We start from the raw sequence: 25,310 nt of genomic DNA, 5'->3' as shown, positions 1-25,310 counted from the left end.
TTGATATTCTATAAAAATAATTTTTATCTGACTTCAGATGTCACTATTAATGTTTTGGCATTTGAGTATTTGGCTGCTTTGAGTATTTTGCACAGTTTTACTTGCATACGTATAATCACAGTACTGAGAAATTAAGCTTAGTGCTTCAGTTCTGAATGGCTTTTGCCATTATGAGTAATTTCAATTACTTCAGTGATGTATGTAATTTGGCCCTCATTTCAGACTGTGCTTGTCTTTAAGTATTTTCACATATATTGTTTGGTTGCATTTGCAAAATCTCTTGTAAATCTCCAGTGAATTGAAATCTACACTGATGTGTCTGAAACCTGTGATAAATTGCTTTATTGGAGTAATTTCAGTAACATTCATGTTGTCTGATTAATGGAAGAATTTAAGCATTGTTATTATCTCCTAGTTTGTCACTTCATCACATCTATTCAGATTCACCTGACCTGAAAGATAAAATTAAGGTCTTTTTTCAGGTCTTTCATCACCCTGATTCCTGGATATTTTATATAATGTTGATGTAGTGTTTCACTTCATATCTCCAGCATTAAGTGTTTTCAAAACTGCATTATTAATAAGAAAGAACATCTGTCAAAAAGAACTTCTGCATCCCCAGAATGGTTATTACCTGGTTACCATTTCTGAGCTTACTAGTTTTTATGTAATTTAGTTTTTTATGATTTTTTTTAAATGTATTTGGAGCAAAGGTTCTTCCTCTTCTGAATTTAGTATGAGTGAAAGAATTTTAGAGCTTTGTAAAGTTTAACATAGGTTAAAAATGAGTTATGATCAAGTGGATATAGTCTTGAAATTTTCTTGACAGTACTGTTGTGGTTTACTTGGTCAGCATCAGAGTTAAATGTACATTAAAAGTACATAGGGCACTCAGAAAATAATGCCTCTTATTATTTATTACCATGCAAATACAACAGATGAGGTGACCCACTATCACCACTGCAGAAACTTATACCACCCAAAGGTTCACTGTGATCACATCCCCTGTTTGGTCTCCATAAACAATCACCAAGTGTCAGAGAATGTCAGTGGGTGCCATCTTTTCCTCATGGAGGAATTCAGTGATACATTATTGCTCCATACATACTTCCATGTCAGATGCTATTCTGTCAGACTGCCCCTATGCTGCCATCTTTCCCACAGGATGGCCATGGTAATAAAACTATTATTTATATATGTTGGCACATTCACTAAGATAAAGAAATTTTTAAAAATCCATTTTGTGTATGTCTTTATATAGAATGTATATGTCTGTATATATGTAAACAATGGAAGGGCTTTTTGTAGTCTGTGAAAATAAGATATGGTCCTCCCAGGCCGGATAGTGTTATATCTATTGTCTTGTGTTGCTGATGAAACAATGAAATAAAAGATGCTTTAGAGAGAGCACGTAGATACCATTTTCTACAAACACCAGTATCTAAAATTGTAGATCGATTTTAAAATGGACTTCTCTACCTTATGCTTTTTATTACATTATTATTGAACCATCCATAATTTTTCTGCCTCTTTGGAGTGGCTAATACAGTCTGCTTCCATAGCTACAGCAGTGAATTCCTGAAGTTGGTAAATCTCTCTGAGAAGTTTGTTTGGTTTGTTTTTTGTTGTTGTTTTCACTTGTGGGTTTTGGGTTTCTTTAACCTGTTTTTTTATGTTCAGTAAGTTTCTAAGTTCTAGTAGTGAAGGATTTTGTATATAAATGGATATAGTTTATCCACCAGCTTTGCAATTCTGTTATTCTTACCTGTGTCCTTCCTCAGCCCACAAATTTTGGTCTCCAAATGTATGGCAGCTGTTTCATCCCTCTAATCATTTCAGTTATCCTTCTCTGTACTCTGTTTACTGCTACTGCATCTTTGTTTGAGTCACAGAGGCCATGAGAGCACACAACACTCAAGATGTGACAACACAGAAATTTGCAGAACACTCGGTCTTTTTCCCAGTCTTTATCCATCCAAATGCTACTCAACATTTTGTTGGAGGTTTTTTTGTGTCATTGTTTTGTTGTTGTTTTGTTTTGATTTTTTTAAATAATGCTTCCAGTGATATGAAGAACTGTCAAAAACAACCAAAACACGAGTTGCTTGTAGAAAGTTTTAACTCTCAGTTCCAAGGTCAGCATCATGTAGATGTGGTTTCAGAGGTTTTCCCCTAGAAAGAAAATGTGTCCTAATGCTGGGTAAGAGAGAAGCTGCAGGCTATTGGGCAGTGGAATTCCAACTAAAGGAGTCCTGCGTGATTATTATTAAAAGTAGGAGTTGGTGTGAACTTGAGTTGATATTTTACTACATAAAAAATCCTATTAAAAATAAGATTTTAATTCAAGGATTTCCTGACATTTTTGAACAGGAACATTTACCAGAGTTCCTGAACAATGTCCAAGTCTTTCCTTCTGAGGTTAATTCGTTTGTTCGGTTACAGTATCTGCTTGTAACATCTCCACATGAGTGGAAGTTTAGTGGCAGTAACAGTGCCAAGAATTTAATGTAAACTGAATATTTCTACTATTTCTACCTTGCAGTTTCTTTCTCTTGTGCTTTGAATTGTGTTATATTTTCCATTTAACCTGAAATTAAACTTATCTGACCAGAATTCATTCTGTCATCTAACTATTTTCCAGCAACAGTTAGATGACAGAATGTAGAAGAAAATATTCCCTCTTCAGCTTTTCAGTAACTGTCAACATAGGAACTTTACTTTATTCATGAACATACATTCCTTTTTCAGTTTATCTTTTAGTGAAACACATTCTGCAAATTCCTGATGTACTCATCTTTCTTTTTTATGGTCATTCTCCTGAGAAGTAAACTTCCAGGCTATTCTGTAATCATCTTTGATGTTGCAGTAAATACCATGATCTTTAAAGTTTTTTAACCTTTAACCAGTTAAAGGACAAGTCAAAGAAACAGATTTCTAGATAATTTAGAAAGAAGTCTGTATTTGCTGTGTATCAAAACACTTTCCCACTCAGAAAGATCAAATTTCACTGATTGGATAGCTGACAAAATTGTCTCAATTTAGGCATTTATAAAATGTGTATATATATATATTCAAAATGTGTAGTTATCTGTAGATACAAGCACAGAAGCTGTCCAGTGCATGTACACAGGTTGAAGACTTTATACCAGTGTGAGTCTGACTGCACAACAGCTTTGCCCAAAACAGAGGTCAGTGGCTGCTGGTAGTGTTCTGACTGTATATCTTGATGTATGTCCATTCCTTATTTCAGGGGAAACTTGTTTGTCCTGTTTCTAAACCTACTAGGATGTTACTGGGTCTTGAAGTGAGTTGAGCCTTACTCAATCTAGACGAAAGTCTTCATCTATAGTCTGTGTGTCTGTATGGACTTGACATCTCTGTAATCAGCTGAGACATCTTTATCTGCTTTCTTTCCCATAGGTAGCTTGGGTAGTGATTAGATCATGCAGGGGATAGCCCATACTTAAGTCAGATTATCTTCCTGTACATTATGCTACTTGGGATCACGTTGTACCAAAAGTTGATTGCCTTCCTTTGAGGAATAGAAATTTAATCACCATTCATTCAAATTTGTCTAAACCTTTGAACGTAGGTGTTATTTATTAGCACCTGGCACTGAGGGTGACCCAGTACAGTCCACCCTTGCCAACCAAGACAGATCTGAAGAGAGTCTGAAGGCAGGGATGGGTGTTGGTAACAGAGTCCATCAGAAATCTCTGATATGGAAAAGGGATGAAACAGGCCTGTCCATCTAACAGCCAGAGCCAGAGGCACACACCTATGGGCATGTGCTAGGCTGAAGTGAAGCTCCTGGGCCCATGATTGGGTGTGAGGTTTTGGCCCTCCCAAGGTGGGCTGTGTGGAGACACTAAGAGCCATAAGTGCCCTGATAGGTCTGACTATCAGAGACAGTTTTAAAAATGCAAAAGGGATTAAATGTTAAATTTGGTGCAACAGGTGATGACTGCTCATCTCAGGAGAAAGTCCTGTACTGAGATAATACTTCAGGGTCCCCACCTCCCTTTAGCAATAACTTTGTATGTTGCTCTCCTAGCATTTGCTGTGTGTGAGAGTGCATGCTTACATTAGATATTCCAAAATTGATATATTTATTTGAATTTAGATTAACTACATTAAAATGTTAACTTTTTTTACTCCTTAATTACATTATTGTAATTTCATTCTCCCTTTTTGTTGTTTGTTCTATTTTGGGTTTTCTTACTGCATGAGAGCAAAGCATGAAACATTGAGTTTGTAGGTATAATAGTGGTATGTACAAGAAACATGAGAGTGCATGTGAAGGTTAAATTTCCCTCTCTGGCAGCTGCTCTGTAGCACAACAGATCTGCTTAGCAACAGAGGCTCCACAGGGATTTGTTAGGAACATTTACCCAGGGTTGACACTCTGCCTGTAAGCTGCTATTCATGCTGACCTCCATCTTCAGGACGATAAGGGAATTCTGAAGATGTTGCATTTCTGCAGAGATGTTTCAGGGAAAGCACTGAAAATCTTCATAAATTCTCTGGATTCTTACATAATATCAACATCTAATTGAATTATTATGTTAACTATTACCTAGGTCAGTTTAGGCATGTGAAAGATGAAATAAGGAGAGGACACATCTTTGAGTTTGGCCTCGCAACTTTAGCAGAAGTTCTTTTAGTCTCTCTTTTTTTAAATAGTGATAATTATTCAGTGATAATTTTTTATTGGACTCTAAGAATTAAGGACATACTCCCTAATGTGTAGATGAGTGTCTCTTCATTCTTTGCTGTGGTCAGTGCAGTGAAGTGTGCCCTGTGGGAGATAGGCTGGGCTCCTGTAAAACCAAAGCCTGTCATGTGCACTCCCTGCAGCTCAGCAACATGAGGCAATTCCTGAGGTTCCAGCAACAGCAGTGCACCAGCCTTCAGCAAAGTCTGCACTGCACTCGGGTTGGGCGATGTTCTGCAGGCACTTTTCTAAGCATTGTTTTGAGTAGTTGTCTCATTGTTTCTCTCTGTCCATCCTAATTCCACCACTTGCCAAATACTTGAGTCCCTGTCATTTGTTCATGTTATGATACTTCACAACTAACAGTAGTATGCACTTGAGGTCAACATGTTTATTTGTATATGTACAATCTGAAAGAATGAACTTGAAGAACTGAGGACCAAACTGTTATTGTGCCTGTCATTATTAGAGCAAAATGAATTAATGTGTACATGAAAAGAAGGAAAGAAGGGTCCTAAAAGAAAAGCCCAATTAGATCTATCTGAATAAAACGTTTCTTAACTTACTTCAGAGCTAAAAAAACAATAATCTAATTTTGCTGTTCCCAAACTGAGTTCCCAAAATAAAAGCCTCCTCTGTAAAGACTACAAAATAATACTACACATTTTTTCTTTTATGTGATTAGAGACACAGTTACTCATGTTAATGTGTCATTTTAAGGAACTTGAAATCCTCCACAAGGTTCTGTTAGTACAAATGCAACTATTATTTTGCTATTCAGAACATCATGTTCAAGTAAACTGCAGAATATAAGTTATTTCTGGCACCCAGGGCATGGTTTGTGAACTGATATGACAGTAACTCATATAAATTTTCCATCTGGATGATCACAGTGCAGTAGAAATTTCTTGCTGTGTTGTCAGACTAGAACCGACTGTTGTCACTGGCTGACCTTTGCTTTTAAGTACGTGGGAACATTACTGAAAAGCTTCACATCATAGAGAAGGGCTGTTTCTGTGGTAGTGAGTATCTTTATGTAGCCAAAGACTTCATTCATCTACTTCCTCTGAATAGAGCACAGGATTCCCTGTGCTCTCCCACTGCAAACTTTCTAAAGTACAAATGAGCCAGTTCCTTATCGCTTAATCTCACAAAACATCCTGTAAGAGTCACTAGCCTGTTTCTGGCTGACTAGCATCTAGTTTGAAGTCATCAATAAGTCATTCATAATTAAGGTTCCCATCAGAGCATCTCTTTGCTTGTTCTTCAGGTTCTTATTATTACAACCAACACAGTCATTTTACACATAGCAAAATAATGTAAGATTGTTCACTGACCTGCCTGCAGATGCATAGTGTTTTGTATTCAGCAATTTCACACACTCCAGAAAACAATGACAACTTCTCTGGCTTTGTTTTTGGACTTGATTTGCTAACTTTCCTGTTAGTTGCCCGAAACCCTGCTGCAATATATCTGTGATATAAAGACTTGCCTTCTCATCTAATTGCTGCTTTTTTTTTTTCTTTTTATTTTCTTTTTTCTCTCTTTTTTTTTTTTTTTTCAGTGATAATGAATACTTTCTCAGAAAATTATTGTCAGATGAGTATTTTATCTCATTATTTTCATTATCTTCCTTAGCTAAGTTCCTTTCCCAAGCGATATCACGGCTAGTAGGCCAATTGGCCACATTCTACGAGGAGTTTTCTGGTAGCTGCATAGCATGGAATGAATTTCCCCATGCTCTCAAAGACATGAAATAGATGACCAGGTACCATAGGGAAAGAGAAAATATAATGACAAGACAGGCTGAGGAGATACCTAGGACATGTGGAACCTCTGTCCAAGCTCCCTGGTAAAATATCAACAGGTTGAAAATTGTTCTTAGAAATTCTTACATGCCTTCAAAAGCTACACAGTTAGTTCTAATTGCAAGATAGAGTTTATATTTTTCCTATAATAATCAGAACAAAGGAATATTAATAGTTGTCTGCGCATTGTAACATTTTCTCCAAAATGACGTCTTGCAGGCTTGATAAAATTTTCCACGGTGTACATCAGGCCAATAAATGAGAGGTCTTTAAAATTATCTTACCAGAACTATTCTTCTTTCCAAACAACACTGAAAAACAGTGAGATCAAAGAATTTCATAAAAGGCTCCTTCTACAGCTTATCAGTTGTCAAATGAAGGTATTAGGGAAATGGCCTGAGAAGCTTTTCCTACTTGATTCCCCTTTTGAAGTGACTAGAACCACAAAACACGCCTTTTCTGAGGAGGATTCCAGTTGTGTCAGAGAAAGAACACAGAAAGCATCCAGTACCAGCTAGCACACTTCTGGGGACCCTGCTCTCATCCCAGACTGTGCCTGGGCTTTTGGTGGAGTTTGACTTTTGCTGAGCTCACTATGAGGAGTTCATGATTCCCAATATATCAGCATGGGGAGAGACTGAAAGATTTACATCAGTTCCCAGAACAGTACACTGAGCAGAGAACATGTCTCTCTCCAGAATAATTTGAGGTTAAAAATTTTCCCAAAGATGGAAGTTTTTTGTTTTAGTTCATTTCTAAATGTGGATGGTAGAGGCTGAACTGATAAAATGAAAATGACCATACACCTTCACTGCAAGCCTTTGGCTAATAAAATCCACATTTATTCCTGATACAAGCCCAATATGATGGTTAGAATGTGTCAGAACATTAAACGTTATATTATATGCGTCACAGAACAGAGTCACAGTATGAAATTTTGGTCTGTTTAGGAAATTCAAATTAGCCAGAATTTTACATCATATTCCCACCAAGTAAATTATAGGAGTAGCAGACTAACAACTGTCCACCCAATATTTTTGTGCTACACTGAATTAGTCTAAACTTTATCATTTTAATAACAATATTAAGGAAATTTTGAACTATGTATTTTTTTTTTAATTTTACATAGAATGAGTATCATTACACTAAGTAATGAAAAATATGGTGAATTCAGTCAGGATAGTAATGTGAATAATTATGTGGAAAAAAAATAGGAAGCATGAGGTATTTGTAGTTTACACAGGAAAATGCTATGTGTAAAGGTGTAAAGGACATAACCATCCTTAATTATTTGCTATATATGATGATTAGTTCTAAGAATATTGTTGTTTCTTTTTCATATCCATATCTTACCATACTTGAAGACCTGTAATAAAGATGAGGACCTGTATGTTTTGGAAGTGATAGTGAAGTTAGTAGGGTTAGATTGTTTGAATAACTGAAATAATCAACTATACTTTTATGAAATGCTAATGCGAGCAGGACAACAAAATTGTTCTTTTTTTACTCTGTTTACTCATTCGGGATAGCCAGACTTTCCTTCATTTTGGGCAATTTTAAAGTATGATTTCATCTATCTTTGAAAAAGTCATGGAACAGTACTTCATTCATGAGTGACAGTCCAGGTAAAACTTAATCATCCCTTGATATCTTTTTAAGGAGACTAGGTGGGGCCATCATGTCCTAGCTAATTTTTCCTGTTCTAAATCTTGTATTTTTATGACCTACTGTCACTGCATAGTAGGTCCACAGCACACTATCCAGTCAGTTTATCTCAGTGCATATATATTAGCTATGGTTTCTTTTTTAAATAGTGCTATGGGATGTGTTAGAAGCATGAAAAACATGCTAAAACTTGCATTCTCTTCTAGGAATTGGTATTCCACAGGGAGGCAACATAAATCTTCTATGAAAAGAGCAACATACCAGGCCTGCTTTATTTCCATTAGAGATTTCAAGCAAACAACTTGCTTAAAGACTCTTTTCCAATGACTCATGTTATAGTTCAGTAAACACTACAATGAAAGTTTTTATAGTAATACAGTGTAAAGATTTTGAGAACCTCTGGCTCTGAGGTCTCTACAAACAGAGATGTTTTGTGATCAGTTTGTAAAATCTGTAAAAATAATCAACTCTTTACATGAGAAACAAATATGGAGAGCACTGAAGAGCTTCTCTGAAGGCGATATATTACTTGCAGTGCAGCTGGGATGGATACTATGACTAAGTTGAGTGCAAGAAGCAAAGCAAATAAATTGTAGCAATGAAAACAGTATGTAGTGGTATTTTCTCAAGTACTGAAAAAGAATGACAATGGAGGTCAAAGAATCTTTATCAGTGTTGATTTTAAGAGCTAGTTGGAGTAATATCAAGAATTGATTCAATTTCTAGATTTGTGTTTCTCTCCCCTATGAGGCAGAGTAGGCTAAAGAAATGCCACCCACTGCTGGCTTCTGCTGCTGTATCAGGGAGGGGAGAAGGGAACAGGGCATTTCTGGTACAGCAGGAGACCTCACTGCAGTGCAGTGCAGACAAAACCACTTTCTTTCCAGCAGACGAGTCTAACTGAGACTTGTGGGTTTTGTTCTTAGGTCTCTGTGGGCCAAGTAAAACCCAGTTCGGCTTTGAAAATTAGACCAGTGGCCTGCAGCTCCAAGGGACAGACTTGCAGCACTGAGAAAGTTAAAGTTCTCCTTGGCCTAGGTACAGCCTGCCTGTTATCTGCAGAATAAGATAGATGGCCTTGCAAGACTTCTTTGTATGGTTTTTGGATGCTCCAGTTTGTGTCTTGACTTTGAGGGCATCTTTACTTTCAAGAACAGTAACAAAAAAAAGATTCATTTTAACTGCCAAGGAAAGCTGAGTGAAACTGAGCAAAGGCCCTAGCTATAACAGTATTCACCAACTTAAGAGAGATTTGAAGTTTCTGGTTGGCAAAATAATTAAAGAATTTTAAAACTTTGTTTAACTGGAAAACATAAATCATACATTACATATGTAGTTCACAGGAAGTGTACGATATCAGTTCCTATGAACAGGCATTTATTCCACAAAATCCAGGATTCACAGAAATTTTCACCAGCTTATTTGGAACTTTATGAAAGCATTGCTACAAGATAAACATCAAAATTAGTCATGAGAATAAACACTGAAGTCAGAGACAGACAATATATCACAGTATCTTCTTGAGAACTGTTGCTTTAAATTTCAAGGGGGAATTAAATTAACAGGAGGGAAATTTTGTTGTTGTCTTTAATATTATATCAGGTATTTTTCTTGTTTTTATATTTTTCCCTTCTGATGCTGTTATTGTCGAAGATGAGTCTAGCATTCTGCTTGCTCTCTTGCTCAGGTCTGAAGATCTTTTAGTTTTGTGTACAGTGTGCCTGTGTAATTTCCATCAGAAGCAGGAAATGTTTATCCGTGTTCTGAGGGGTGGGACAGTTGCTGCAGTTTTAGGTAATTTTAAACAAACTGAGCATCCTGTTTAAATAGAGTTAAGTAATCACAGTTTTGTACTAGTTGGAAAAGAATTCTATACATGTATGATATGAATAAAATATCATCTGACAAAGCATTCCAAATCTATTTCCTTTCTTGTGCAGTAGAAGTTATATCTTTTTTATATCTGTTTTGGTAACAAGTTTCCTGACAGAACGTGTTCCATTATGTAACAGTACTCTACTAGAATATGAATTATTTTGTATTTAAATTTACCTATATTTAATATACATATTAGTTTCCCTGGTAATTCCAGTAGCTTCTGGAGAAACTTAACTCAGCTTTCTAAAACTGAGTGGAAAATAGTGTATTCACACAAAGAACTTAGTTTAGGGATCTAATGAAAATCAGGAAAAATTTATTCACATTCAATTGTATGAGAAACATAAATGGTAGAAAAATTAGTATTTTGAGTAGGCTAATCAACAGCAAATGTTATGTAAGATGTGCACGTTTGTTGTTTTAAAAGTTATAAGAATTGAACAAGAAAACAAAAAACAGTGAGAAGATTTGTTCTCAGGCTTGTAGCATGGACACGCGTTTCCTGTTTGAAACTCAGAGACAGATTATTTATTTGTTTATCTATTTATTTAGTGATATTTCAACAATGAAGCCCTGCTGAACTACATATTGGGTTCCCCAGTTGATAAGAATTGTTTGAAAGAAAAAAATAAATGTTTATATTCTTCAGATTGCTAGTGATAATTGTATTTGGCCTTATGTCTATTCATGCATTGTCTTTAGGCTGCAATCTAAGGCTAAGGAGATTTTAATTGGCAAACAAAGATCAGACAGGTTAATGGATAACAATTGAAAAATATCTTAAAAGGGCTACACAATAATTAATGTAAACACTACATCAAAGTTATTCCATGTCTAGACTTTCATGGAGGGTTTACGTAGAAGCCAGTTCCTCAACAGTGGTAAACAAATAATACACTGTGCAGTGTCATCTGTTAAATCAAAACTGATTGGCAAGATTATTTGGTCTTGGTGGTAGGAAGACCTTAGTCATTAATCACACCTCCACAGAAAGGAACTGAATCAAATTTGTTATGACCTGAGAGTTTATTATTATTGATGTTTCTGGAAATCACCCCACTTTTTCCAGTTAAAAACTTACACATTATTCCAGAATAAACAAAATATATAATCTCTATTCAATGGAACATTTAAAACTTAAAGCCAAGTAAAGTAAAGTGGCAATGGAGGGAGGACGACTTAATGTATGCAGTGATCTTGACAAAATAACTGTGAATACAACTAAAAATTAGAGAAAGCAGTTTTGAAAAGGGAAAGTAATGGATAGTAATCAGAATGAAGAGTAAAGTGTTAGAAGTATTTTCTGAAGAGCTAAAAGAAAGGCTTCTTTGAATGTCAAAGAGGATGAAAACCAGAATTAAGGCTCAAATATAAGAGTAAAAAAAGAGAGAAGATGAAATATCCCAGCATTAAGTGAAAACTGGGCTTTCTCTCCCAGTTGTGATAGTGACAAAGACTAGAGACTTTAGGAGTCCACCTAGGACAACAGAAAGCATCCAGAAGTCTATCATAAGTAAGAAAGTCAAGAGGAGAGTCTGGAATAATAGAGGTGTTAAAGCAGGCAGCCATACATTAATATATAGTGGTTAAGAGTCAGAAAATACAATGAAATAGAAAGTAAAGTTGACTTCTTGTTTTATCTTGACTTCTAGCCTGTTTACTTCATATCCACATTTAAAATCTCTGTGTTCTCTGATCTGTTTTTCTCCCCACCTATTATTTTAAGTATTCTCATTCAACCATACCTTTTGAGAAACTTAATGAAAGGCAGGTATGATTAAGAGCTAAAATAATCCCTGCAAAAGAGTCTAATTTCTTCAGAAAGTCTATTGACTTACTTTGCATCATTTTTTGCTTTAGATGCCAAAAGAGTATTAATCTTCACGTCTTTGTTTGTGATCTTTCCTTTTATTTCTGTTTATGTAATGAAATATTTCCCAGGGCTGCTTTACATTTATTTAGTTCACCAAGACATACTGCTCAGATATTATGAAAACGTAGTCCAAAAATAATGCAATCCAAATCCATTCAATTTTCTTTTGGAACAGAATCAATAATAAAGTCATAACTTAAATTGTATCTCATTTTTAACTAAGTAAACACTATGTTGTTCTTTAATAATGCATAATTCTTCAGGGCGTTCACTCTATCTTTTCACACTCAAATACTTGTTTATATCCTGGTGATACTTGTAGCATGATACATATAATATTTACAATAAGGCATAGTTCAATTACTTCATAACTATTTGAGGATTAAATAGTCGTTATGGAATTCAAAATGGTTTTGTTGGGTCATATACACATTCATACATCCTGATAGAAATTGTATATTCAGAGTGATAAGAAATTGTATTTTGATCATTAACTTGTGATGAAAGACGAGGAAAAAGGTTTACACAGCAGGAATTAAAACTGTCTGTTTTAGTTGTTGGAAAACATGATGGAAAAAATAAATAGATTTACCAGTCTCAGATGATGTTCCTAAGATGTTGTCTTCTCTTGCATCCTCTTTCCATGTAAATTTGAGTCTCAGAAGATTATGCCATTTTCCTGACAAACAAAAAGCGAAAAAGAGCAAAAAGAAAGAAACAATAAAAAATGAAGCAGAACAGAGGGTAGCTTTAGGGTAGTAGTTTTTATGGGGACTGGTTATATTTCAACAAAAATATGCTTTCTTCTAATGTTAAAATTCTAGCCTGCTGTACACATATATGTTGTGCATGTTTTTGTTTGTACTTGAGAATTAGTACTTCCCTTCTCTAAAAATCAAACTGTTTCCTAGACTAAAAACAGAGAAAAGAATTTTCAAAGTGTTTCTTTCTCCTATAAATTATAATTAGGAAGCTGAAATGTACACTTAGAGAAGCTAGGAAGATAATTTGAAATAGAAATGTGTAGCAGAAAAATGCAACAGAAGAGCAACTTCAACCATAGATTTATAAATCAAAGTTTTAGTTGGTATACTTTTGAAGAGATGGTTAACTAAGCTGAGAATCTGACAGATATATCCCATCACATGAGAATGGGATATGCATCATAAATGCGATGGGGAAGAAGAGAATAGCAGAGCTCAGCTCTGATAATGGAACTGCTGCTAAATATTTTGCTCAGACCAAGTGGTGACAGGATATTTCACTAAACAATCCAGATGATAGTTTTTAGTTGGCTAAATTGGAAATGTACTACAAAGTACTGAACCCAGAAATTTGAACTAAACACAGTTTCTGATATTTAGAATCAGCAGTCAGGTGTTTGGAGGATATTAAAATAAATAAATAAATAAATTTGGCTCAAAAATAGAAGCAATCAATATAAAAGTGATTAAATATGTATTCTGATATGTTAGGAAATGGCCCTTATCTAAAAAGTTCTGTATGCCGGCCATTACTTTTGTGCATTGGTGACAACCAATTTTGGAAGGTTTAAAATAGCAATGTAAGAGTGTTCAGTTTCAGCAAGTTTCAGCCACATGTGAGGTAGACTCTCCACAGCCTTCAGTCCAAATAGTTCCTGTGCATGAAACACTGCACTGTATCTTTCCATGTACGATATAGTTTACTGCAACATGTTGCAAAGCGATACTCCTACCAGGAGTACTCACCAGTGGTGTTCTGCCTCTTGTATGGTGATGAGGAGCCTAATGAAGGACAGTGCCTGTATCTTCTGCTTAGAGATATTCTATCCTCTTATGCTACATGACAATACCAATATCATCAGTTTTTACATCTCTATTGTAAAGCTGACTATGTGTTGTCTTATCCTTATCCACTAGTTTCTGAAATTATAACACCATTTGAGAACTATCAGATTTCTTTCAAAAACAAAACTGTAATTCTCATGGGTTGCAGAAGGAAATCAGAGGCACTACACAGGGATCCGTATTTTTTCAGAAAGAAAGCAAAAAAAGGTGGTTTTTAAACACTGCAAATAGTTTAAGTGCCCTGCATCATGATCTTGAAATCTTTGTATCTCCAAGATATGGGTGGAAAAGCACAAGTTTTTTTCCTGCATCTTTTTTCTGTAAGTGGCAAAATGTAAGCCCAACATATCTAGCCTCCTCCAGGAAACGACCCTGATAGATATAATATTTAGGCACTTAATGAGAAGGATTAATGTGTCTATTTAAGGTTAAGCATACTTTAAGTGCTATACTTTGAATCTGAGCCCTAGAGGAGATGATTAAAGGCAAAGAGAAAACATTTATGAATTTCTGGACTCATATCTATAAACTGTGTAATCTGCAGGAATGGATTCAATAGTAGGAAGCTAATTAAGTTCCATCTTGCTGGTATTGCTTGTCCAAAGCAATGCTGCAGCCGGACTCTTTTTCTTCAACCAGACACCACTAGGCAGAGTTAAACTGCAGTTTTAAGTGGAGGCTGAAGAGGGGCTCTGTTACCTGGTCACATGTTTGAAAACCTGTGTACTGTGTGACCAGGGGATGAAATTTTTGTTTCCCATGAGCTCATGCAGAGCAAGGAGTATATGCTTGGACCTGTTCTAATGTCACATGAGAGTTACCTCCACCTCAGTCTAAAATCTTGCACATACAGATGTAGGTAACTAACAGTACAAAAATAAATAATCTGGTGGTAGACTTAGGAACCCAGAGTGGATGTTCAAAGAGCTGAGAATTCAAGGCTGTTAGCGCAGACTGGGGAAAACTGTGCAAATCAGTAAGAAACAGCTACGAAGTAGGACTTATACCAAGTGGATATGTGTCATTTCTTTGCTTATGTCTCCGTCTACATTGTCATGTAGATCCTAAATGTTTCGAGATGTTGAGGGATCTTTTTCATTTACTAGTGTTCTCAGTTCTTTATTTGCTGAATACTTGAATTCTGGATTTTTTTATTTTCTGGAGCATGACAAGATGTAGTGGTTATCTGAAAATGTCAGTTACTGCTCACAGATTAAGTTCATTTCTGGTTCTCCACCAAGTAAGACTTGAAAACTTCAACTCTGAATTGATAAGAATAAATAAAAAGAATTCAATATATATTTTAATGGTGTAGCTATATTTCGGTGTCTTATGAGCGTGTGAGGCAATTTAAAAAGTTATATGAGAGTGTTTGGGATTGACAGCACTGGTTTCTACAGCTTAACCATTCTATTTCATTTTTACATAATTTGAGAAAGATATTTTGTAGACAAAGTAGCTAACTGATAAGAGATAAGAGATTTCCTCTGAAGCTCTTCAGTAGATGATGGAATTGACTTTCTCTCTTTAATGTTATGGCTAAATTAAAGAACAAGCAGCAGTAATTACTTGAAACTGCTTATATTTCCTTACTTATATGTTGATGCATGGAGGTGTGTGTGTGTGTGAGTGTGTGTGCGTGTGTGTGCATATTGCTTATTAATACATTTTGATTCTATTCAATTTTTGTCATTTCACTTTGAGATCTTGTCTCATTTTCTTTAGGTTTGGGGGCTTTGGTTGTTAGCTTCTTCAGAATTGTATCTTTTGTTCCTTTCATTTAATGACGCAAATGCTGCAGTTGCCTCAAGCACAGCTTCAAGCAGTCCTTTGTGTGACTAAAAGAAATTAGCTAAATAGCACTGTTTAATTAATTTCAGGACCGCCTCTTTTTCGTCATGGAATATGTAAATGGAGGAGACCTAATGTTTCAAATCCAGCGCTCACGCAAATTTGACGAACCTCGATCCCGCTTTTATGCAGCAGAGGTCACATCAGCACTCATGTTTCTTCACCAACATGGCGTCATCTACAGGTACTTTTTTGATCAAAAAATAAAGTATTCTTGAGGCTCGGGTCTGGTTTTGGCTAAAATCCTCAGTCTCTTAGCAACCAGATTTAGATTAGTTGTTTGTTCCAATTTGCTTACATAGAACTTTTTTGGCTGTTTATCATTGAGAATGTTAACATTTGAATAGCCTCTGCAGCAGTCGCCAGCTGTGTGTGCCAGTTTTGTATTATAGTACAAATAAAGAGTTTTTGAAAAAGCTTGGCACATTGTGAACCAGAGGTGACCTTTCTGCAGATCAGTGTAATCTTTTCATTTTCCTCTCCGTGCCATAGATTTCCTCTCGTTTTCTAACTCCCTGCCACTTCCTGAGTTTGTTTGTCCTAGTTGTCTTCACTCTGATATAATCGGGATAGTAGTCTGCAATTCTTTACGTATGCCCCTTCCTCTTGACTGTTTGGGTGAAGCCTTAGTCACCAGCAGGAAGTGGCTCTCTGCAGACTATTTTGATTTGCTTGCCAGTAACCCACATCCATTTGAACCCCCACCCCCACAAATCTCAAATCTTGAGCATATGTGTACACAAAAATACGTGTGGTTTTGTTGCATTATGAAGAATGCATTTAGGTATATGTGTTTTACTATTAAAAATAAGGAATCGCTTTGAAAAATTTCAGCCTGTTGTCAATGCAGCTGATAAGTCCTTTATCTTGACATTTTATACATCTCTTATTTTGTTTGCCATCAGCAGACCGTCAGTGCTCATGATAAATTCAGGCTTTCACAAACAGGGTGTTTTATGGGTTTTGTGACAGAGGTCTGACCTACCTCATAAATAAATTTTCACCATTTTTATATTCTTACCCTCTTCTCGGTGATCATTTTTTTTTGAGTTAGGACAGACATTCTGACAATTCTTAAGCAGAAGCATCATTATGTGGATATGGAATTTGTGTTAATGCTGCTCTCAGAAGCATTAGAAATTAAAAGTGAATTGTAAATGTTAGATAACCAGGACTAAGCAATAATTTCCATCAGAAGCCATTGGCTTTCCTACCAGCTGGGATGAAACTTCCCAGAAAAAGAATCTCCTTTCCAGGGACATCAAAAACTTCAGGAGATTGAATCTTGTGAAGAAAAATTGAATTCCTGTGAAAACAGACCTTTGGTAAAAATTTACTCTTCTTTAGAAAACTTTCACTAGCTCTTCATCCTCACCTCCAGTTCTGGCTTCTCAGTTCAAGAAATGTTGAGGGACCCAGAACCATCTCCCTTGCGGAAAGGCTGAGTTCTGGGGCTGTTCAGCCTAGAAAAGAAAAAGTTGAGAGGGGATCTCATAAACACTTGTAATAAATATCAGAAGGTCAGGAGTCATGTGGATAGGGCTGGGCTCTTTTCAGCGTTGCCCAGTGATAGGACAAGAGGCAGTGGATAAAGACAGGAGCGTATGAAGTTCCATATAAGCATAATGAAAAATGTCTTTACTTAGACAATTACAGAGCACTGAAACAATATGCCTAGAAAGACTGTGGAATCTTCTTTACTTTAGATATTCAAAACCCATCTGGATCCTTTCTTGTGAAACCTTCTGTAAGGTTTAGCAATGGATTGGACTCGATGATCTCCAGAGCTCCCTCTCAACCCCTATAGTTCTGTGATACTGTGATCTTTCATTAATACTGGTATGATGTTTGTGAAATGGATTGGAGTTTCTTCTCTACTACTTGATATACATTTATTTTCAAGTGCTAAATAACCCACGCATTTTTTCCTTTCTTGCCTGTAGAGTATTTCTTGCTCCTTCTCTGTGTTTATTTTCAAAGCTATATATGTGTACATTCAGAGAGTAGAATGTGGCAATTTCAAAATTTTCTAAGTATCCACCATAAAGGATCAGACATCTTTGGATGCTTTAAAAAAGGGAAGAATTTTGAGGACTTTTTTCCTCCATGAAAAGATTTGAGCTTATTTTCTCTTTCTGAAAGCTGAAACTTAGATACTTTGTAATCAACATTCAGTGCAGTGATTTCTGTGAAACAGTAAGAAACAAAATTCAAATTGGTGAAATTACCTTCTAACATCTTTATGCGAATTTATTATTCCTATTTCTTCCCTCTTCCCATCTTTTAACTACATCCTCTTTTCTCTACTCTCATTCTCTTTTCTCCCACCATTTCTCCTTGTCTTATGTGTAGCTTTTACTGTGTTGGCTTCTAGCTGCATTGAGTCACCTGGTGTGTATGTATGTGTTCTTTCTGTGGCTTTGTGTCTGATTCAAAATACTTTGATCCCAAGAAAAATGTCATTATGATGAAACAGTGCTACAAAATTGTTTAAAAAAAAGTGTATTGTTAGATGAGGCAAAAGAAGAGAAATAGCATGCATGAAAGTAGGAACAAAAGGAACATTAAGAATACATGTAGTTGTATTCTGCTTTGGCACAGGCTTTTGCACATGATTATGTCCAGTTTTGGACTGGTTATTGGGGATCTTATTGCCTCACTTATTACAATATGAAAAATGCATTGGGATCAAGTAATTCTTTCACCCTTCCACCTCTTCTAAGCTTCTATTAGCTGGCAAACAAGGAAAGTGTGTGTGTGGGGGGGGAAGGAAAAAAAAAAACAAAACAAAAAACAGCTATGCTCTTGAATAACTACCAGTCATAACTACTTAACCTGCCTTCAGAAATTTTAATAAAGAATACTTGTCTTCTGTGTAATTATATCTCTAGAAAAAACATTGTGGTATGAAATTAATGGTTATTCTCCAAAGTGGGAAATGGTGCTTATGTGGGCAATACTTCAAGGAAAATGGGGAATATAAAAATAAACTAAGGTGTTTGATGGAAATGCAGGTTTCAAAATAGCTGCTCTAGCTTATGATCTTTTTTCAGCCATGTATGTGAAAGTATTTGTTTGGAACTAAACACAGTTATATTTTTGGAAGTAAATAGCTAGCTTTAGCTCATGCTTTGGCTTGTTGGCTAGATTTTTAGAAAGTGCAATGATGATACTAAATGATCATCTTTTTTTAATAACTAGCTTATCCTCATTTCCCCTGAAGTTCAAAGAGAAAACCAGCTCCCTGTTTGGCAATAGAAATTATTCTGCAGGTTCACATCTTAGCAACTGGCACAGCTGTTCCCAGGCTTATCCAATTATCCATGTGCTGGCTGGAGTTAAGCACCTTCCTTCTGTTTATGGAGTTTATATTGGAAGTAAAGATTAAGCTCATAATTTTTATAAATAAGGATTCTGCTGTTACTGTATTCATACTGCATAATAGATAAACTTTAGGATAATTCCCTGTGCAACCTTTTTAAGTATATAACGTTAATGTCATTGTAGCAGAAACTCTTCAGCAACTAATAGAAAATACATTATCCCTTCCACCTTCCCCCTCATCTGGCATGCACTATTTAGGCACATGTCAAGTTTGGGCCTGACAATACAAGTAGAGTCAATCAGAAATAACAAAACTTTCCATCTCTGTTTCTGGCTGTTATTATTCGTGTTGTGCAATTGCACCACTCAGAAAAAAAACGTATCCAACCTTCAGGAACTAAGAGCAAGACTATGAATCTCATCTGAATTGGACTGAAAACTCAGTGAAGGAAGTTTATGGTCTATGTTCACTGTTACCTGTCTCTGGAGTCTGGTGTTATAATCAACTTAATGTATCTTCTCACACAGGGAAGATATGCCAAAATGGGTGTTAAGAAACCACCACTTCTGTACTTCCTTCTTATACTGACCCTGTAATGCATTGTGGTGCAATTCCCACAGATGTGTAAATGAGACCCTCTTAACCTGCAAGTGCTGAGCCAAATACAGGAATTCTCATATGGATGACTCTGGGTCTCGTTTCCAAGTGAGGTGATGCAAGTAGCCCATTCTGGCCTGAAATACATGCAAAGAACTGTTGTCTCCCCAGACAACAGCACCAGCATGAGGATGGGGCACCAGCTCATGAACAAACAAATCAACATCCCCTGTTAATATTTGATAGAGGGAATAACTGAGTGTACTGCAAATCTTGTTTCAGTGGCCAACGATTGCATGTCATGGTGCATAATGCAAGACCATTCAAATAATTCCATCAGGTGCTGCCTCTGAAATGCTGAACAAGGAAACTAAATGTACACAATTTCATTTTACCCAAGAGGATTAAAAATATCTTGACTTGGAAATTAGTGTCACCTATTTTGGTTTAAGTCATTCTTTATGCGACCAAGCTGAGTGATGCGGTTGACACATCAGAGGGAAAGGGTGCTATCTAGAGGGTTCTGGACAGGCTTGAGAGGTGGGTCCATGCCAACCTCATGAAATTCAACAAGGCCAAATACATGGTCCTGCACCTGTGTTGGGGTAATCCCAAGTACAGATACAGGTTGGGTGGAGATTGACTTGAGAACAGCCCTGAGTATAAGGATTTGGGGTGCTTGTTGATGAAAGACTCAACATGATCTGGCAGTGTGCTCCTGCAGCATAGAAGGCCAACCGTATCCTGGGTAGCATCAGCAGAAGTGTGACCAGCAGGTCAAGGGAGGTGATTCTGACCCTCTAATCTGCTCTTGTGAGTTCCCCTAGGAGGACCAGCTGAGGGAGCTGGGACTCTTCAGCCTGCAGAAGAGAAGGCTCCAGGGGGATGTCATAGGGGCCTTCCATTACCTGAAGGGGGCCTACAGAAAAGCTGAGGAAGGACATCTTCTAAGGGCATGTATTAATAGAAGAAGAAATGGTTTTAAACTGGAAGAAGGTAGATTTAGACTAGATATTAGGAAGAAATTCTTTAGTGTGAGGGTGGTGAGACACTGGAACAGGTTGCCCAGAGAGGTTGTGGATGCTCCCCCTGGAAACATTCAATGCCAGGCTGAGTAAGACTTTGAGTAACTTGGTCTAGAGGGAGGTATCACTACATATTGCAGGGGGGTTGGAACCACATGATCTTGAAAGTCCCTTCCAACCCAAACCATTCTATGACTCTATGATTCTTTTGGTTTCAAATGTAAGGTCTGTGAGAAGACATTGCCTTCAAATTGCACGGCACCTGTTTACAGAGGAGTTCACATTCATAACTTTGGGTTATCATGTTGCTCAACAATATGAAGTAGCAATCCATCCTGTAACTTGCTGCAGCTTTCTGAGGATCTGTGAACTCTGTAATTAGTATGTTGGTTGTGATGAAGGATATACTAACACCAAATTGAGGAGAATGTGAATATTAATATTCTGGTGCCAATCCTTTAATCCCTCCAGGCTTTTTTATTATTTTTTTCCTTTATACAAATACCCTAAAAACTTGTTTGAACACTAACTGAATTTTTTCCTTGGATTATCAGTTTTCTCAGCATTCCCATCTATTAAGGCAGCAAACCATGGTGTTTCAGTGAGAAGAACTACCTAAAATTAAAATCACTTTCATCAGTGTGTTTTTACTTGAAACAAGAATATTTAGAAAGTCTGACTTCAGCGTTGGTCATATGATTCAGTGTAACCTTGGCAAAGTAATGAGGAGTTATATTTACACTGATGAAAATGTTGCATGGTCAGTGGTTAACACCTTAAAAGCTGTCATTCTCCCATGTTACCTCACTGTGTTATTTCTGAATGGCAGCAACCAAATAAAATTCCTCTTCCCTCCCCCCCATTTTTTGACTTTAAACTACAGAACTAAAACTAGGAGGTGGGGAGCACACTGAATGTGTTTGTAATTATATATTATGTAATTATGTAAAGATCATCTTACTGTTAGCCTAAACAATTTAAGTTTAAATCACTACTTGAGCTATGGTTTCTGGACAAGGGCAAAAAAGACCATGTACCTCACAGACCATACTCAGACCTAAGTACAGCAATATTCTAAAAACTGCCCCTTCCCCTACTAAACTGCCCATTGCAGAAGTCTGCTACAGAGAAGCTAGTTTACTTCTGGCTCAAATGAGCAATAAGCAATTTATTTCCATTCCCTTTGATGACAGCAGGAGACAAGGCATGAGTTGCACTGCAGTGCATGGCTGAGTCCCAGAGCACCCAGGGACTGCTGCCAAAGCTGCACTAGCGGACTGACTCTTCCTGCCAGACTTGTGGCCCAGGGTACATGTATGGTCCAAGTTTCCCAGACCAGGTGGGAGTTCCGATGGGATTTTATTCAGTGGCCTCCCACCCTATCTGCGCGTTTTCTTGATGGGTCTCGGCAAACCAGCAGTCATGAAATGCATAAATAAGCAGGATGTCTTCCCGCAGGAAAAGGCAGTGGGCTGGGGTGGAGAGGAGCTGGGCCGAGGGAGATGTGAAGCAGGAAGAAGGGTTGGTTCCCAGGCTTCTGGCATTCGGACCCAGGGAGTCCACCCTGCCATCTGCCTAGCTTCTGCTTTGTGCTAAAGGCTGCTGCTGGATAGGAGAGCCTTTGACAAGGTTTCCAGCTGTGGAAGAATGAGTAAAGACTGTGGGAATAGGATATGAACCCTGCCGTCTTTCCAACAGTAAAATGCTTTCTAAATTTCTCCTGGTTTTGTAACATAAGAAAGTCCTTAGTTGGCGCTTGTGTAGGAGTCGGGTATGTAGAGGAGCAGTGCTGGGCAGTAAATAGTTAGAAGAACAGAGCAGCGACATTGACCTCATCTGGGGAATGACAAGGTACTTCCAGGGGGAGTTCCCAGTAGCAAGGTCAGCATTGTTTTTTTGCTTCATGTTTATTTGATGCAAGATTTTCTTGTTTAATGATCGTTTGTATAGTGCTGTATTCTGTAAATAAAGCTACGACCTTTGCCTTCTGATAACAGTATAGGAGTGGGTTAATATTAAATGAGAGAGGGCAGGGAGTGGGAATCTGCCAGAGTTAATGCCAAGTTTACATTCCAGAGAGGGCAGCCATGTTCCGGTACTCTCAGTAGAAAGGCCAACAGCACTTGTGAGCAGATAATGGCAGCTAAATGTTATAGAGCATGTTTATATTTATTTCTGGATAAATGTCAGTGATTTTAGATGATTGATGTTTGTGCTTTTGTTTTTATAACAGGAAAAAATGTGTTACCTTTCTGCATTTGATAAGGTTTTAAGTGAGGGAGGCCTATACAGAATAAAAATCACAAGAGCTACAGCACATGTAAAACTGAAATGTACCAACATAAGGCAATCCCTGCAGTTTCCCTAAAACCCCGAGGCATAGCTTTGTTTCTCCAGAAACACATAGACTGGTTCCAAACAAAGCCACAGTCTTCAATTTTCCAACAGAAGGAAAAGAATGTTTTTGTTTCTCCTTGCACTAAAACTCTGAAGTTCCTTCCTAAATTTGATTCTGCTGCAAACCGACAAATGTTAGGATTGAATTTTGCTGTTCCCTTCGGTCATGTTTATCTTCAAACAATGGAAAATATTTCTATAACTCAGTTGCAGCAGTGCTGAAACTATGTCGTGTTAAGGGTGAGGCTTTGCCTTTTTGCATGCTATTAAGTGCTTCTGCCAAAGTCTCACAGTAATACAGAAGAGGGCACAGCAGATGTGGTTCTAAGGTGACAAGCATTTCATAGAGTGTTTGTCATACTCTTGGGATGCAACAGAAGCATTGGAGAGGAAAGCAAAATGTAAGATGAAAACATGCAAGGAGCTCTATTTAGCATTTTTAAAACATTACAAGTACTAAACCACCTTTAAAGAAAATTTGGATGACACATTTTGGTGGAGGCAGTTACATATGACTTTTTCTATGTTTTGATCAGAACCTCACTGTATTCTGCTCAAGGTTTGCATTTACTCTTTTTATCCCCTCTTCCCCCCACTTTCCACTCCTTATTATAAAACAGCTTATCTCTCAGTCACTGCTCCAGCTAACATCTCTGCATGCAGATCACTGTACTCATAGGCTGATTTTGACTCTGTGAGACTACTCATATGTGGGTATTGTGCAGATTCCTGTATGATTTAGAACCCTTTGCTTCAATTTTACTGATTACAAAAGTGTTTTCTTTGAAATAGAAGTCCTCGCTATTGTTTAAAAACATACATTATTTTGCTCATCCCTGCAAAAAGCTATGGAAAAAGAGAATTTAGCTAATCTGATTGCCAACATAACTGTATTACCATTGAAACTTTTGAAAATATTAAAAACATCCATTTAGCTGGCAAATTCATAATATTATGTAAGAGAACAGAAATAATACCGCTCTCCAGAAGGTTAAATATAACATCTAAATGAACTGAACCAGAGAAAAGGCAGCCTGTAAGGAACCCAGCATTTTGGGGAGCGCTTCAAAGTTTTTGCTGCCACTAGAATAAACAGTACTGGGATTACATCAGAAGGACCTTGGACAGACTAGGTGCAGTGTAACCAGAAAATCAGAAAATGGAACAAAATAGATCAGGCGGTCAGGAGTGTGCTGAAAATCACCTGAAAGCTGAGGAGTGCCAAGGCCAGAGAGTAAAGAGTCACTCAGCTTGCTTTCCTGTGGCAAAATTAATGTCTGTCCTCTCCTTTGCTGCCAGTAGTTCCAAACATGCAACTGCCCAGAGCATCAGCCAGGGGCAAAAATACTCTGATAGAAAGCGATCTTCCTGTTGTCACAGCTTCAGTTAAGTGTTGCTCTCTGGGCTGCACATGTTGATCACCTCTGCCAGGGACTGTTCTCCTTGCGATAGCTGCAGGAGGCCTGGGGCTATTGGCACCCTGAAACACATAGGGGAAGATGGAGCCAGCAGGGTCATTCTGCTGTGGCCAGATTGAGTTTTGCTCTCCCACATCACAGGGCTGCATTTTTGTTTAAGTCTTATATTCATCTTCTTTATAGTAAATCTAATGGCAAATAGCATTTTTGAATGAAAGCATAATATGGTGGCTTGGTTTGATCAGTGCTCCATATCAGGTGAAACTGCGACATATGGTTACTTTTTGTATGCGTGTTTGTATTATGCTACTGAGAAGGCCTTTAGGTGAGAAGAAAATAAAGCAAAACAAACGTAAAGATAGGCCTCACAACCCTGGCAAGTGAAAAATAAGCAGATTGCTTACTTTGACAATATAAAGGGTTTTTTTTGTTTGTTTGTTTGTTTGTTTTATTGAAAAAAAAAAAAAAAAAAAAAAAAAAAAAAAAAAAAAAAAAAAAAAAAGGTAATATAAGGTAATATTCAGTGTATAAGGAGAAGTTCCAGCGTGACTTCTTCCAGTGTACTTGCCAGATACATCTTCACTTCTTGCCTCTTGCTTCTGGAATTTGTTTCTGTTAGTCAGTCTTGCAAAACAACATTGAGAGATTGGGGATAAATAATGCCTATACTTACATAGATGTATATTTTCCTTCAGGCTTTAATTTAGTCCTGTTGATGTATGGAACAGTCAGAAAAGACAGTCTTTCAAAGTATGTCAAATACAAATAGTACATGCAGTTGCATATATTTTTAATGTCAGTTTGACAGTAAAAGTTGTAAAAATATTGTACATGAAGTATTCCAGTCTTAGGCATAGGACTGCCATTCAGAGGGAAGGAAAGGATGAGAAGGCTTAGCAATGTAGCACTGGTTGCACTTTGGCACAAAAC

At 37.1% G+C, this 25,310-nt stretch overlaps 1 protein-coding gene across 2 annotated transcripts in view; it reads left to right on the top strand.

Moving 5' to 3' along the window:
* The window catches only part of PRKCE (protein kinase C epsilon), a 262,981-nt gene that overhangs the window by 198,710 nt on the left and 38,961 nt on the right, over positions 1–25,310 (top strand). For both annotated transcript variants that reach the window (XM_072330880.1, XM_072330881.1), the window contains exon 11: positions 15,648–15,802. In XM_072330880.1, coding sequence (XP_072186981.1) covers positions 15,648–15,802 — 155 coding nt within the window. The remainder of the gene's footprint in view (positions 1–15,647; positions 15,803–25,310) is intronic.

This window comes from Excalfactoria chinensis, chromosome 3 (genome assembly GCF_039878825.1).
Source record: "Excalfactoria chinensis isolate bCotChi1 chromosome 3, bCotChi1.hap2, whole genome shotgun sequence".
Lineage (NCBI taxonomy): Eukaryota > Metazoa > Chordata > Aves > Galliformes > Phasianidae > Excalfactoria > Excalfactoria chinensis.
This window is presented reverse-complemented; position numbering and strand designations above follow the sequence as displayed.